This window comes from Eulemur rufifrons, chromosome 25 (genome assembly GCF_041146395.1).
Source record: "Eulemur rufifrons isolate Redbay chromosome 25, OSU_ERuf_1, whole genome shotgun sequence".
In the NCBI taxonomy this organism is placed as follows: Eukaryota; Metazoa; Chordata; class Mammalia; order Primates; family Lemuridae; genus Eulemur; species Eulemur rufifrons.
The window spans coordinates 12,922,572-12,939,766 of record NC_091007.1 but is presented as its reverse complement, the minus strand read 5'-3'; the positions used below and the strand labels follow the sequence as shown (position 1 = coordinate 12,939,766).

General features: G+C 36.6%; 1 protein-coding gene and 1 pseudogene across 1 annotated transcript in view; one reads left to right on the top strand and one right to left on the bottom strand.

The window, feature by feature from the left end:
• Nucleotides 1-17,195, bottom strand: part of MALRD1 (MAM and LDL receptor class A domain containing 1) — a 456,545-nt gene that overhangs the window by 383,414 nt on the left and 55,936 nt on the right. Inside the window, 4 exon segments of the mRNA XM_069458846.1 lie at nucleotides 609-782; nucleotides 7,694-7,751; nucleotides 7,753-7,786; nucleotides 11,238-11,384. Coding sequence (XP_069314947.1) covers nucleotides 609-782; nucleotides 7,694-7,751; nucleotides 7,753-7,786; nucleotides 11,238-11,384 — 413 coding nt within the window.
• LOC138375368 (Y-box-binding protein 1 pseudogene) lies at nucleotides 7,815-9,410 on the top strand (annotated as a pseudogene).

Sequence of the window (17,195 nt, the reverse complement as noted above, 5' to 3'; positions counted from 1 at the left end):
GCTAGAATCTTTTCCTTCTATCTAACTGCATTTTTGTACACATTAGCCAAACTCTCTTCATCTCCCCTCCCCACCTCCAACTATGTTTTCCAGCCTCTGATAACCACCATTCTATTTACTACCTCCATGAGATCAACTTTTTTCACCCCCACATGTGAGTGAGAATATGAGATATTTGTCTTTCTGCACCTGGCTTGTTTTACTTATTATGATGTCCTCCAGTTTCCAAAGGTTGATAAAATCCTCAATGTTATTGGGAAGCAGAAAATGAGGCAACAAGATTAAAATGTGAGTAGAGCCCATGTCAGAGTTTTTTTTCCCCTCACTACCTCATATAATCCACCATCTTCACTTAGGAAAAAAACATTCCTTTTAAATTATTCTTCTCTCTGCCACCTTATTCAATTATCTCCACTTTTGCTACTCTTAAATGTTGAGCACTTAGTCAAAATAACCTCTCTACTCACCCCTGATCATATGTTTGGTCTCTGTTCGCTTTAGTAATGTCTAATAAATTCATGGGGTATGTCTGTTATTTTATTGTCTGAAAGGATTTATATTAAATAAATGTTCTTCCGATGAGTTGTATTAATTCCTAACGTGCTCACCTGGAAAGGCAGAGTAGATTCTCCAGGTTTTGCATGAAGATCGATTTGGGCTTGGCTCCACTGAGAATCAGAGAATCCAATTATTTCACCTTGCTTTTGCAAATTCCCATCGAGTGATGTTCTTGTGAAAACTGAGAGCTGTGAGTGCTGAGACAAACGATACCAAAACCGTACCTGTTGAAAAACATATTTTGGATGATATAAATCTTCTAGTTACCTGTCTCTAATAGCTTTTCTATAACTTAAAATATGTCAATATATTTTTGGTATTCAATATAATCATCTCAATTCTCCTTTCCTCCAAGTGTGCAACCCCCGAAAATGCTAAGGCCTTCCTTTGCCACCCTTTATATTTTATCCTTAAGAAAAGTTTCAAGGCAGCTACAAAAACTGTTATTTTTAACACATGCTGAAGAGATATCTATATAAATAGGACACTAACATGTTGCTGAGACAAGTTTGAGAACATGTATTTGTCCACACAGTCAAGGGCAGAACTCAGCTTCCATGGGAGCTCCCAGGATCCTTTCTCTCGCTTCTTATAAATCTGAGAGGCAAATGTTATGACTCAAAGTTACAAAATCATTATTACTATATCTTCTTGATATTTCAAACACTAGATCAAGAAAAAATCAAGAAAAAATTTCCTTGAAAAACTACTTTCTCAAGTAAAACACACACACACACACACACACACACACACAAAACCCCAAAACTATAGTTAATACTTTTCACTGATTTCTTTTCTGTTGTGGCATTATCAAAAGGCTCATGGATACTGTTTATTAATAATTTAAGCCAAGTAAGAAAACATTCTTTGTGAGGCTGGAGGAGCCTTGATCATTTTCCTTCCTACTCACTACCAGTGATGACACAATATAAAGATTTGATGGCTTAACTACATAGTAAAGAAAATACAGACAGAGGGTTATTTTAGGTGCTGATAGCATAGCTCTGACATGGAATTCAGTGCTGTCATTGACTCAACCAATGTTTACTGCGTACTTACTAAGTACCTGGCACTGTAGGAGGGAAAAATTAACTTCCTCAATGGTTGGATGATCCACTCTATAAAATATGTCAACAAAACCTCTATAAAGACAAGTTCAGATACACTGCAGTCAAAATTTCTTCTTCTTCTTCTTTTTTAGTATCACCAACATTCAAAGATTAGACTTCTCAGAAACAGAATCTCTCTTTTTGAATTCAAAGAAACTCATTTCAGGTTCACCATGTTTTAAATTTTTGGTTGTTGTTTTCCTTCTTTGTCATTGTGCATTTATCCTGCCACGTGGTCATACATTAGGACATAAATAGGCACCCAATTATTTCACTGTTGGGACCAATTTCAGTGATGAGAGTGAACAAAAAAATGTTTTAAATGCTCTTTTAAAAAAATTGTTCAGTTCAAAACATTAAGCATTCTATGTTCCAACTTGGCACACTTATTTTTTTCAATGTCTACATATTTGCTACCACTTGATCAACAAAATCTTTCTGATTGTCTATTTCATTTTAGATTTTATTATCATGCTCACCTAAATTCATATCCTGACAGGCAAGTTAGAAATTTAAAAAATGGAAGTGTTTAATTAAATTCCAAGGAAAGAAAGGATTCATGTTTCTTAACTGCAATTAAATTTTAGATCCTTGCTGTAAGTTTCATTATTCCCCAACTTGCAAATATGCAAAACAGAGCTTTAAACCTAGTTGTACAAGAGATGAGCCTACCCCATCAGAATTTGAAGCTGTCAAACTGTCACTCAGTACATCACCAGCGTGGAGTTATTTTAATAGCTTATTAAGTATAAATGCCAAGGGATCCACATTTAGTGGGATAAGAGCTCAGAACTTATATTTAATTTTCTCTTTTTAACAGAATTTGCATTGTGGAGACTTAAATTCTTTAGTTATTAGAGACCGAGAAACCTTCCATAGTCTTTCCAAATTGAATATTGTTAAGGGTGAAATCAGTGAATGAAAGTGATTGATGCAGCTGTGATTTAGATAGGCAGTCATCAGTGTGCAAATCCCGTGGCCCTCCACTTGGTACACACCAGTAGCAGACCACTAAGCCATAAACTCAAAATCATGGAATGCATTACTAATTACTCACAGAACCGATTATGGCAATTTGCATCTACTGAATGATCAGTTAATATGTATTGTAAAAAGAAGAAAGGAATGAGTGGACTGTTAGTATCAGTGCTTAAGTAAATGTCTGTAAACATTCAGAGAGGGAGAGAGAGAGTGGGAGAGGGAGAAGAGTGGAGAAAAAGATGGAAAGAGAGACCCTGCTCTATGTCAAAAATCATATAAGGCATTGCTGTCCTTAAGGATTTCAGAGTCTTTGGGTGGAAGAGTGGAATAAAGAAAGAGAACCCTTAAGTATAATGAGTATAATGACAAAAAGTATGAAAATAGTGTAGCTATTTAAATTTAAATTAACTAAAATTAAACAAAATGAAAAATTCAATTTCTTAGTTATATTCATCACACTTTAAACACTCAATAGCTACATGTAGCTAGTGGCTACTCTACTGAACCTAATAGGAAATTTTCGATCATCACAGAATGCTGTATTAAACAGTTGCAAAGCAAGTAAGTTAAAATTACACCAAGCATTCAACATTTATTTTCTACTTATAAGTTTAAAGGAAATTATTTTCTTGATTCATGCTTTACTCACTAAAAGGTAGTTAAATAAAATGTTAATACAGAGGACTTGATTTTATTTCTCTTGGGTTTTCTCTTAGGCACACGTTATATATAGCATGATTACTCAAGAGTCTGAATCATTGTATTGAACAGAACTTTATGTGGTTAAAAAAATCTTCCAACAAAGCCATTCTTTTAATTGGAAATTTGAGAGAAAAATTGAATAATTTTTAATTGTATTACCCAATTTTAAATTATTTATATTTTTAAAACTAGATATTGAATCATTGATTTTATTCCAAAAGGAAAATATATCTCTTCAGGTGACTTATATCAGTTACTGAAGACAGGTAAGTACTGAAGATGGAAACGGTGAGATAATCTTAGTGCCGTTTGCTCCTTGGTAGCTGCAGTGCCTCTTGGGTGTTCTGCAGAGGACTGGCCTCTCCTACAAAGGATTAACGAGGCTCTCTAATACATCCCTCTGTTAAGGACACTCCACGTCATTATTAAGAAGTTTAAAATGATTTCTTCCTTTTTATCTGTTTTCTTTTTCAGAGCTCCTTGGTCAGATCTCCATGTCCTTTCTCAGTTGTATTCCAAACCCTTAGCTATAGTAACTCTGCCTTCTCTGCTTCATTCACATTGGACTCTGCATGTCTTCCTCAGTCTAGTTTTTTGCTATACTTTCTACATATTTTCAAAATCTAGAACAACAAGATATATAATAAGAAGAAGAGCAAAAAGAAGTTTTAAAAAAGGGAAATAAACAGAAAAAACAAGTTAAGATATCTGCACTCTTCAAAATTCAGCTGGGGATTCATTTCTCTCTCTCTCTCACACACACACACACACACACACACGCACACACACCTACCCCTCACCATTACATTACCATAGTGATTTTTATAGCTCCTAGTCATAATTATGCTTTTTCCTTGATATTTAGAGTATTGAGAACCGTGACTGTGACAGAGTAACAAGCAACATATGAGTGTTAAATCACCAATAGAATGTTTACATTGATATCATCATGACCACTCATGGGAGAAGTCTCTGAAGAACTATTTTGGGTTTTGTTTATTTCTTTTTACTTCCTTGAATCCAAACCAAATGTGTCCCTCTCTGCCTTGGCTTCTGGAAAACAGGCTCAAACATGTAGCCTAACCCTAATAAACTTTACTTTTGGGAACCAATCCATCTCTTGCTTCATCTATCTTTGTCCTGATAGTCTCACTTATACTTTTAAAAAAAAAATCGATGAATTATTTTTTATTGAAGGAATATTACAATAACTCAAAACAAGTTGGAAAATTATAAGCAAAAGAAAAATAAATGAACATAAAAGCTAACATTAAAAGCAAAACCTACATAGTATTAATCTTCCTGTATTTAACTGCAAACCCTTAAAAGTGAGGTATTGTGTTGTTTATACAATAACTCAAATCTGGTAACTCAGAAAACATTAGTACTGACATTAATTCCTTTCATATTTTATATTTCCTAGTTAATTGTAAACAGTAACTGCATTTTAACACCAATAACAATAGTAGCTTCTGGCTCTCACACATTTTGTTTGTCCTATTTCATATTTCAAGGAAAAATTCCAACTTTCCACCAGTGGCTGAAGGAACTTTTGAAGCTTAAATAAAAATCCACATCTTGAACAATGATTAGTTGCAGGAACAATTGTGCATGTGGATGCCGTGTGTTGACTATACATAAAGTACAAGGTAATCAATGAGAAATGACCCTAAAATTGTGCTGGTAGAAAAGGCAACTCAGAAGAAAGCTCATATCCCTTTAAAGTCCTTTCAAAAAAAAAAAATTCTTAACTGTATAGTCTGGTGATTATGTAGAAAAAAATCACATATTTTCATAAAATGAAGGCTTTAATCATATCAAAGTGCCCAACTTTGTTTATCTCACTGCCTCACTTTACCATTTTACAATGAAGAACATTTCTTCCAAGAAAATAACTATTATCTGTATGTTTCCATTCAGAAGATCAGCTGGATTTTCCAATAACCCAAGAAAGTAAGAATTTGGCTTGTTTGCTTATTCTGTAACTTTTATGAAAGAAAGTATCACATACCACCACACACTTATAAAAAGTTCATGTTATACTCAGAAAAGAGAACATCAGGTGTGTGTATCTCAGACTGTAAATAACCTTCTCCTACAGTCCACTACAACTCCCTAAACTGGAAAGTGTTACAAAGTAATCCAAATATTTCTCCCTCTAACTCAAAGATTACTAAAGTTCAAGCAGATACAGACAAAAGTGAAAAGCAGATACCTCTTCTGGAAGTCTTTATTGGCTCCTTCAAGCATTTTCAATTTTCAAGAAAACAAGGCAAACCATTAAGTCAGTATCTACAGCCGTTGCAGACTGAAGTCTTGGTTCTGAGATAAACTATCAAGCGCCTAAATCGTCCACAACAGCGTTTTCATTGAGGCTCCACCTAAATAAACCCCCACAGCTAAACTACACATTTAAGGAAGAGTGAAGAAAGGTCTCCTCAAGTGGAAACAATGACAAATTGAAACTCAATCCCAATAACCATAAATTAATGGCTATCAGGAAGCATACAATGATGGGAAATGTAGATCACCTTTAAAAAGAAAATAAATATATATCTGTACATTTATATATACATATATACATGATTTCTCAGTGACTCTCAGTGAGTCATAGGAATTTCTGATAAGCTCTTAATGTTTGTTTTCAAATTTCTATGGAGTGGGCACTATTACCACATTTTATTCCTTTGTATCTAATTTCTTTTTTATATGTAACAATAGTGATCTCATCACATCAGTGTGTGACTTTGAATTAAAGCTAAGTTAGCTTGTACTTTCAAAAAGCAAGTAAGTTCTGGAGTTCTCAAAAAAAAAAAAAAAAAAAAAAACCTGTATCTATCTTTCTCTCTATCACACAGTATTTAATTAAAGCGAAAGAAGGGTCAGAACAGATATAGGGCATTTGTATGAGAAGGAGGTGCAGAATAGGAAGTTGTTTTAATCCTTACATCCACAAATGGGAAGGAAAAACAAAGGAAACAAAAAAAAAAGAAGAAAAAGAAAGGGACAACCTATTAGGAGCTCTGGGCACTTCTGTTCAGACTTCTACGAAGCTGAACATATAATTAGGTTCATATCTCTGAATGCTATGCAGTTTATCATCAGGAATGCCCAAGTAAACTGCTGTGAGCCTACATTTATAGGCAATGAATTTACTGTGTGGCAGTATTGATCTCTTCATTATTTTCTGATAACTAAAGATAAAAAAAAATGAGCTGAAATCCTGAAGGCTTGAAGGCATGTCGGAACTCTCAAAAGAATTGAAAACAAGGCAGCCTGAACAGAAACGTCTGACTTAGATGTTAGTTTTATGGAAAGTAAAGGAATTATGTTTACTGAATACCTACTATATACCAAATACTTTGCCGGGTGCTTTATTTAATCACATTTTAACCTTATAATTGTGTGAAAGAGGCATTGAATCTTTTTTTTTTTTCTTTTGAAACAGAGTCTCACTCTGTTGCCCAGCCTAGAGTGAGTGCAGTGGCGTCAGCCTAGCTCACAGCAACCTCAAACTCCTGAGCTCAAGGGATCCTCCTGTCTCAGCCTCCCAAGTACCTGGGACTACAGGCATGCACCACCATGCCCGGCTAATTTTTTTTCTATATATATTTTTAGCTGTCCATATAATTTCTTTCTATTTTTAGTAGAGATGGGGGTCTCGCTCTTGCTCAGGCTGGTCTCGAACTCCTGAGCTCAAACGATCCGCCCACCTCAGCCTCCCAGAGTGCTAGGATTACAGCCGTGAGCTACCGTGCCGGCCTAGGCATTGAATCTTAAAGGGAATATACAATTGGTTTGCACCACAATTAGTAAGTGGTGCAACTGAGATTTGAGCCAGCATTGACTATAAAGTCCTACTGCTTTCTCCTCTAATGCACTGTTGGAATGGAATGGGTACTTTACTGCTTGATCTGCGTTTACTTGGCACCAGAGGACTCACTGAAAAAACATAATTTCAGTAAACGTAATTCTTTTCTCTGCCTATACTTATCTCTACTCATCCTTTCATCTTTCTTTCAACAAACACTTATTCAACTGATTTTATTTTACCCAGTTAACATGGTTGGCCAAAATAACAAGTAATTTTGGCAACATGTATCCACAGCTTTAGGTTATTGAAAGAACTATGTGAAAAGAATATAAAATAACAGAAAGTTTCATTAACAGCCCCCAAAAAGAATGGTGCAGGTGGCATTTCGTGTTGAAATAGCTCATATAAATCTCTTAATTCATCATGAAAGTGATAGTAAAACATGGCAGGCATTTTACTAGCAGAGTAACCCAAGTCCAATGATCTATGACCACAGAATGGTCAACGGAAATTCAGAACATTTGATTACTTGACATGGGGTAGAGGCAGTGAGCAATTTTGTAAGGATAGGACTTCCCAGCTTCCACAGGGAATCGATGTGCCTCAACATAAATAAATGATCCTACAAAAAAAAAAGCAAGCCACGTCATATGGATGCAAGTTCTGTTGCACATTTGGCAGTTCTTTGCTCTGGTACCTTATCCTTGCACACATTCAACTGTTGATCAATTTTAAAAATGACATTTTGAGTTCGATCGGTAGCGGGAGCGGAGAGCGGACCCCAGAGAGCCCTGTGCAGCCCCACCGCCGCCGCCGGCCTAGTTACCATCACATATCGGGAGGAGGCGCAGCTGCCGCAGCCGGCCCCAGTCACCACCACCGCAACCACGAGCAGCGAGGCCGAAACCCAGCAGCCGCCCGCCGGCCCCCCCGCCGCCCCCGCCCTCAGCGCTGCCGACACCAAGCCCGGCACCACGGGCAGCGGCGCAGGGACCGGTGGCCCGGGCGGCCTCACATCGGTGGCGCCTGCCGGCGGGGACAAGAAGGTCATCGCAACGAAGGTTTTGGGGACAGTAAAATGGTTCAATGTAAGAAACAGATATGGTTTCATCAACAGGAATGACACCAAAGAAGATGTATTTGTACACCAGACTGCCATAAAGAAGAATAACCCCAGGAAGTACCTTCGCAGTGTAGGAGATGGAGAAACTGTGGAGTTTGATGTTGTTGAAGGAGAAAAGGGTGCGGAGGCAGCAAATGTTACAGGCCCTGGTGGAATTCCAGTTCAAGGCAGTAAATATGCAGCAGACCGTAACCATTATAGACGCTATCCACGTCGCAGGGGTCCTCCACGCAATAACCAGCAGAGTTACCAGAATAGTGAGAGTGGGGAAAAGAATGAGGGATCGGAGAGTGCTCCTGAAGGCCAGGCCCAACAACGCCGGCCCTACCGCAGGCGAAGGTTCCCACCTTACTACATGCGGAGACCCTATGGGCGTCGACCACAGTATTCCAACCCTCCTGTACAGGGAGAAGTGATGGAGGGTGCTGACAACCAGGGTGCAGGAGAACAAGGTAGACCACCAGTAAGACAGAATATGTATCGGGGTTATAGACCACGATTCCGCAGGGGCCCTCCTCGCCAAAGACAGCCCAGAGAGGACGGCAATGAAGAGGATAAAGAGAATCAAGGAGATGAGACCCAAGGTCAGCAGCCGCCTCAACGTCGGTACCGCCGCAACTTCAATTACCGACGCAGACGCCTAGAAAACCCTAAACCACAAGACCGCAAAGACACAAAAGCAGCCGATCCACCAGCTGAGAATTCGTTGGCTCCCGAGGCTGAGCAGGGCGGGGCTGAGTAAATGCCGGCTTACCATCTCCACCATCGTCCGGTTTAGTCATCCAACAAGAAGAAATGAATATGAAATTCCAGCAATAAGAAATGAACAAGATTAGAGCTGAAGACCTTAAGTGCTTGCTTTTTGCCCGTTGACCAGATAACTAGAACTATCTGCATTATCTATGCAGCATGGGGTTTTTATTATTTTTACCTAAAGATGTCTTTTTTGGTAATAACAAACGTGTTTTTTAAAAAAGCCTGGTTTTTCTCAATGCGCCTTTAAAGGTTTTTAAATTGTTTCATATCTGGTCAAGTTGAGATTTTTAAGAACTTCATTTTTAATTTGTAATAAAAGTTTACAACTTGATTTTTTCAAAAAAGTCAACAAACTGCAAGCACCTGTTAATAAAGGTCTTAAATAATTAAAAAAAATAAAAATAAAAAATAAAAAAATAAAAATGACATTTTTATTTATTTACCATTAAGGTCTAAAAAGCATTTTCATATGTATAACGTTAAACATCTAAACTAAAATTCAATCAGTTAAAAACAAGCTCTTGATCCAAATCACCTAAACAAACATTTTTATTGGCTTCACTCATGACCTAGAGTTTGAAGTCAAATTGAATGAAGCTTCTAAGCTTACAATTAGGTATTCAACACGCCCTTACGAAATTCCCACAGGAGCTTTGTTTTTCAGTTTCTTTCACAAAGTACTGAAGGATATGAGCCTATGGAATGAGTCTGGTTTCTCCTGGGGCTTATGTGTTTGACATTGTTGTCTGTGCTAGAGGGGATGAAAGCTTAATTAAAGATCTAATCTGAACATTAACAAAATAACTGCTTTTAGATTTTTAACTACAGTGGATGTGCTCATGGCAAACGTACAGGGGGATAACATCTCTTAGCAGCTTAAAAGATCACACATTCTGAGCCGCTGTCAGGGGTAGCTTCATTGAATACTGAAAACTTACAAGGAAGGCTACGCCAAACAATGTCAAGGTCTGATCCTGCCCTTTGATAATCACAAAGTGATGGGCAACTTGGAAAGCCAACTATCTTCATGGAAAATACCACGTTCAAAGAGCAATTTTCCTAGATGCAGGTCAATGCTGACTGCACAGAAAGGAAAGGATTTCAGAATTAAAATGTATCATTTTATAGACTCTACCACTTGTTTAATCAAACAACCAAGTTTCCATGTCAGCAGTGTCATCTCTGAGTGGAGAAAAAAATCCAGTTTATATTGGCTTTAAATCTTAAAGCCAACTGGGAAGGATAAAGGTTACTGTTCCCAAATTCCAAACTAAAAGTAATGGAAAACAGTATATGCAAGTTCATTATATTCTTCATGTTTCACCTATAAAAGAATACAGTAGGGAAAGATGATTTTGAAAAATTATTAGACTTTAAAAATCCACAGATTCTTACTCCAATTTCCAATGGCTGTAATTAAAAACACAGTCAACACTTATTTTTGACATAGGCTGCAAGGAGAAACATATAGGATAATGTTCAATGACCATAAAAGAGGATCTACAGTACAGTTGTGTTATTATAAAGTTAATGTGATACTAATGTTCATGAGCAATATCTGATGCCGTATAAATGTAAACAAAACAAAAGAAAAAACCTTTTCTGTTTTTTTGTGGAGTTTCATAAACTCTTATTAAAATGCTATGTGCAGTTATGGCTGCTCTATTTTGAGAGGACACGTAAACATGATGGCGGTTAAAAATATATATGTGGAAGAAGTAAGATTATTTGTTATAAAGAAGCCTGAAGAATGGTTAAATTGCATTGAAGTATTTGTAGATTTATTTTCTAGATAGTGCTAAATCTCTGTTCTCAGTTCCCAGAAAGAAGATTAGACTATTTTTCTTTCTCTTTTGGAAAAAAAAAAAAAAAAAAATTGGATTGCTTTAAAAAGAAGGCAAGCCTACTGTACCTGATTCCTGGCAACTAGAGAGAATTACCAGAAAACTTTTCCTGCTCTTAATGCCTTCAACCCAACCTTTTAAAAATGCAACAACAAAAAATGTTAAAGCAATGCTCCTTTCGGGAAACTCAATTAGCCCCTAATTATTAAGTTGGTCAGGAGGTTTTAAAGAAAGACAAGCCACAGTTTCATTTATATAGCCTACAGAGGGAAATGAAAATACACAGTATCATCATTTCACAACATGAAAGAAAGAAAATTAATTTTTTTTTAAAGAGGAAAATGTCCTACCACGATTTATGTTTGCTATGTGACCAGCTTTGGGAAAGGGGTACTCTCTGTTGCTCAGTCCCTTCACCATCTCCCAGTGTGAATCTTCTGTGAGAAATGGCTCCCAGCCGCAGAAACCAGACTCAAAGTCACACGTGAGATGATTTGCTATTGCACATGGAAAAGAAAATGGGTGAGAAGTGAAATAAGAATGTGTAGTGAATCACTGACTCCATGTTAAGCCAATCAGCTGAGGTCATCGTAATCATTCTGCTTGGTAGTGAATGTTTTCTATCACAGTAGCTTTCCTTTTCCCAGCCTCACACAATTCCCCATGTGCTGTGTGAGACGTGGCCCTTCTACACGCTTGTATCTGTAAGCCTGGCACATGTCATCCTAGTTGGCCATCTCCATTGTATTTAACGAGGCAAAGTAGATCTCTGGAGTTTTTCGGGGAGCAACCAATTTGCCTACTCAGTATAAACCTGCTGAGATAGTAGTTTAAAAAAAATCCATTTGAAAGGAGGAAATTTAAATTAATTCTGGACACCTGAGAACTTGAGGTCAGTGCCTCAGTATTCATTTCATTATTCTATTTTAATAGTTCCTCCAAAGAAACTGCCTATCCATTTTGGAATTGTAGGTATTCATAAATTAGATATTCTGAAGTGATCTTTTCTTCTCTTGATACCTAACTAGAAAGTTGGCAAATACTTAAGCTCCTATACTTACATAGAAGAATCAGTTCTAGAGAAAGTCAGGGTTTGGGATATGCTTCACAAGCATCTCTCCCAGCTTTGACATCAAATTCATGAGAAAAAAAAAATAACAGGTTTCAAAGGACAGGACAGTAAAGTAGAAATTCAATTCTAATCATTTGATTTGTGCTTTAAAGAAATTAGTTTTTAGGTGTTTAAATTTCCTTTTGCTAGAATAAGAATCATAGTATCAGACTATCTTAGATAGTAGTTTTGAGGATCAACGAACACAATTAATTTAAAAACCTATTTCCAAATATTCTTCTTTATGCCAAAGCATTTTTAGAACAGTGTGGGAGGGAAGGGCAGTAAAACTTTTTTGTCAGAAAGCATCCAAAGTTTGACAAGCTCCCTAAGATGCTAATGCTCTCATCTTTAGTAACAATACACATGTTCCCACCGAGAGCTCCAAGAATGTGCCAAGTATTTTACGTATATTAATCTTAGTTCTCACAAATACCCTAAATGGTAAATAAAATAGTCCGCAAAGAAAATGGAAACTTAGAAAACTAAGCAATTTGCCTGTGATAAAGTTTAGTAAATGGACCATCTAGGCTTTGAACCTAGGACTGCCTGACACCAAATCTTGTACTATGAAGCTTCTCTAAAGTAGGAACTTTGTCTCATAATTAAAAAGAACCCATCACTATGTGCTTCCTTCTAATCATTATTCTCCTCTTTAAATTTAAATGACATGACCAATTTGACTGGCATATTGAATAAGATCACTATATCTTAATAATGAAAGGATCTTCAAATCTCTGTAAACAGGGATGCCTGGTTTCATGATCAGATATTTCATCATAACATGTCAACTCTTAAAACATTTAAGTGCAATGTGCAAATGACAATGCCACTTAAACTTTCTCTACATGTAAATTGAAAGTTTAGATCTCAAAGCCATGCTTGTTATCATAAAATGCATAGACAGTCAGCCCTCTGTATCTGTGAGTTCCGCATCCACGGATTCAACCAATCACAGTTCGAAAATCCAGTATTCGCTGGATACGGAATGGCCAATTCTGAGGACCCATTTTTTGTATTTGCAGGTTCCCCAGGGCCGACTGGGAGACCTGTCGGATTTTGGTACACCATTTCTTCTGCTACAAGCAAATATTATTTTCTCCTCTAAATGGATTTTCCCAGAAACAAAAACAAGTAAATCTACTACAGTATAGTAAAAAGATGTTGCACATTACCTAATGGGCACCAAAATGACAAGGAAGTGGAGTTCACCCATATACCTCCTAACTGGAAATCTATGGCTCTTGGATTTTTTTTTCCCCTCTCTTTCTCTGCTCTGAATATGTTTTTCTTTTCTCAGCTCTGGCTACACAGTTTATAGGATATGGCTACTGATAAAAAGTTACTCCCCAAAGGAGAGTCTCTTCTGTTTTTTGACACAGTCTTAAGCACCTGTAACCTAGCTGTGACTATCTCCTTGAGCATTCAGAGGACCCTCTGCTCTAGTTCCTTGGTCCTCTGTGAGCTCAGCCACCTTCTATGCCACCTCCCAGCTTTTCTAAGTCAGTTGGTGGAGTGTAGAAATATTCAAGACTCGCAGTATACACATGACCACTAAAATGTGCTTAAAAGTTCCAAATTCTTAGCTGTGTAGTTGGCCAAGGAATCCACACACTTACTGGCAAGGGTACCCCAATTCCTAGGGAGATACTTCCCTGGACTAGAACACCTTCCATGAGTAGAATGACCACTCATTTGGCCTGGCTCAGGACTGCCCCAGAGTATGCTTGTTGTCCTAGCATAATAATTAATACCTCTCCTTTTCCCTGTCACTGTCCCTGTTTGGATAATAAATTCAACATTGCAGTGTTGGGGCAGTAAATTATACATTGCTACACAAACGAAGCAAGTCCACACAAACAACAATCTTTTTCACTGCAGGAGGCCACTGAAGGCACCATTCTAATTCCCCAACAAGGCAATGTTGAGAAATGGCAGTAAGATCAACGAGTATGAAAATGGGGAGTACCACATGACCAATCCATCACCAAACCCTTAGACTCTTTACAAGGGAGGCTGTGTCACTCAAGTGCAAAGATGTAAATAAAGAAGATTTCAAGATAAAAACAACTTTGGATTATATTAATATAAATGTTGAAATCTGGATTTATCACAACAGTTCAAACCATTTCTTTCATTAGCTAGATACTTCATGAATTAAAATGTCAATCACTGTGCTTTCCACAGAACACTAAGCGCCACTGTTCTTCGAAAAAATGAAAGTTATTTTTTGAAATCTATCAATGTAAAGATATGTGAAAGCAATGTGGTGCAATCAGCTCTGTAAAAATCTTGGTGAATTGCTCAGCTGTTTTTACCAATGACATTTGTTCCTATACACGTAAAAGGATTTTTTTTTAAGTTAAATATTCTAGAGCTTAACTGCACTATAAATAAGTCAAATTCCAGTTGCCTAAGCTGAGGTTCTTCCATTAATATCTCCCCTACATAATTCAAAAAGTGTAATGTGCAGTTATAAATATCTGAAGAAAGCCAAGAGTCAAATGTATTCTGGCAACTATCATATCTTATCATGCCATATGTGTTAGATGCTAAATATTTTTAAAATCTAAAAAAATCATCTATTTATGTTATAAATAAAGTATATTCATTATAAACAGTGATTTTGATTACCTGGTTGCTTATATTTTAACTTTCTGTGATTATAGAACACACTTCACCGTCTCTAAGCAAAGTATAAGACATGACACTGTTCACAATTTTAGATAAATTTCACTCAGAGTTCATCGGTTAGAGTAATATTTTCAGATTATGACAAAGCTTTCTCTTGCATATTTAACTATTGAAGAATAAGGAGAGAAGAAAAAGAATTTCATTGTGACAGCTGAGAAAAATTCTGGATCATGAAAAGTAAAATATTTTATGAATCTTCCAGAAGTGAATCAGATTTCTATGATATAAGGAATAAGCTATGTATGAGAAGTGAATGGGGAATATTTTATATGATGAGCAAATATTAGATTTTAATATCATTATATTATAAACATTCTGTTAGTATATGTTAAGAACCCACAAGGATCACTGTTACACTAAACATATATATTAGTATTTTCCTTTCCTCTCAGAAAGTGTTTTAGTATTCAATAATTTTTTTAAACATGAAAGACCTCTAGAGACTGTATCACAGTAAAAATTAAATGCACTGCTCAGGATCCTCGGTTTAAACTTCTTTCACTTGACTATTACACCAATTTCCCCTTTGAAGATTCACAATTCATATTAGCATTTTAAATGATCTAAAAAGTCCTACAATTTAAAAACCCTTTTATCCATGGAATTTCCCAAACCATTTTGTTGCAAACAGATGTGTCCATCCTTTGACCTTTTTAGAACACAATGGAAAAAATATATATATATTTTGTATGTAATTAATGAAAATTTTATTAACATATATAAATATGTGTGTATTTTATTGTGGTAAAACATATATGACATAAAATTTAACATTTTAACAATTTTTAAGTGTAAATTTCTGTGGCATTAAGTAAATTTCCATTGTCATGCAACTGTCACCACTGGCCATCTCCAGAACTTTTTCTTCTTCCCAAACTGAAACTCCCTACTCATGAAACACTAACTTCCACTTCCTCTTATCCTCAGCCCCTGGTAACCACCATTCTACATTCTGTCCCCTAGGAATCTGACTACTCTAGGGACCTCATATAAGTGTAATCATACCACATCTGTCCTTTTGTGTTTGGCTTATTTTAACTTAGCTTAATGTATTCAAGATTCATTCCTGTTACAGCATGTGTCTGAAAATTAGATATACTATATATGTGAATTGTTCAGCTACCCCATGTATACCTTTGGATATGTTTAACACATATTATATTTGAATTGTTTTGATAAAAAATATTTTAAAATATACTGCATATATTTATTACTTTTTCCAACTGTATTGATATGTAATTGGCAAATAAAATTGTATCTAGTTAAGGTGTACAATGTACATGGTGAAATGATGACCACAGTAAAGCCAATTAACGTATCTATATCTATGTGTATGTGTGTGTGTGTGTGTGTGTGTGTGTGTTGAGAACAGTTAGGATCTACTCTCTTAGCTAACTTCTAGTATAAAGTGTTATTAACTACAGTCACCATGCTGCCAGAACTTATTCATCGGATAACTGAACGTTTCTACCCTTGGACCAACATCTCCCCATTTCCCACTTGCCCCAGCCTCTGGTAACCACCACCCTACTACTCTCTCTTTCTATGAGTTCAGTTTTTTAGATTCCACTTATACGTTTCTTCATGCAGTGTTTGTCTTTCTCTGTCTGGCTTATTTCACTTAGCATAATGAACCCTTCAGGTTCATCCTTGTCACAAACGGCAGAATTTTCCTCTTTTTTATTGCTGAATAACATTTCACTGTGTTCGTGTTTATATATATATACACACACCACTTTTTGGATTTTTATCCATTACCTTGCCAAGAGACTTGGGTTATTTCCATATTTCGGCTACTGTGAATGATGTTGCAATGAGTATGAGAGTATGAATATACTTTAATCTTAACTGTCCCTATTTTACATAGGATCATGTTAGTAAATGTCAAAAATCTATTGTTTGATATTATCGTGATGCTCTTAGGTTCTAGTGAAGTAATGAGAGTTTTTTCTTCTATCCTGAGAGGCCTATGACTAGTTTGCCTTTAGTTTTTTGTCAATATTTTTATACACCATCTGTCTCCTCCCTCAGCTGTCTTCATTTCTGAAGCCTCTTTGGCACAGTGGTTCTCAAAGTTTAACATGCAGACGAGTCGCCTGGGACATTATTATAATGCGGCTTTTGGTTCTGGGAGCTGGGCTGAGGCCTGAGGCTCTGCATTTTGAACAAGTTCCCAGGTAATGTTGATGCTCCAGTCCATGGAGTTTGCTCCGGAATGCTAGCAAAACCCACTGGCCCTTGACAATTAACTGCTTTTGAGAAGTCACTGGGCTGGAGGCTCAGTAACTACATATACTAAAATAGTACTAATGAAAGACCACCCGAGTGAGCCTGCCTTTTGGGGAAAGCACTGGCTGAAGCATACCCCCTGACTATCTTCACGAGGTCCTATTGACTCATTCTCCAGAATACGCCAAGTATTCCTGGTGCTATTCAACCTGGCCGTACAAGTTATACCATCGTAGACATTCATTCTAAAGTAAGATAAAAAAAAGTTATAAAG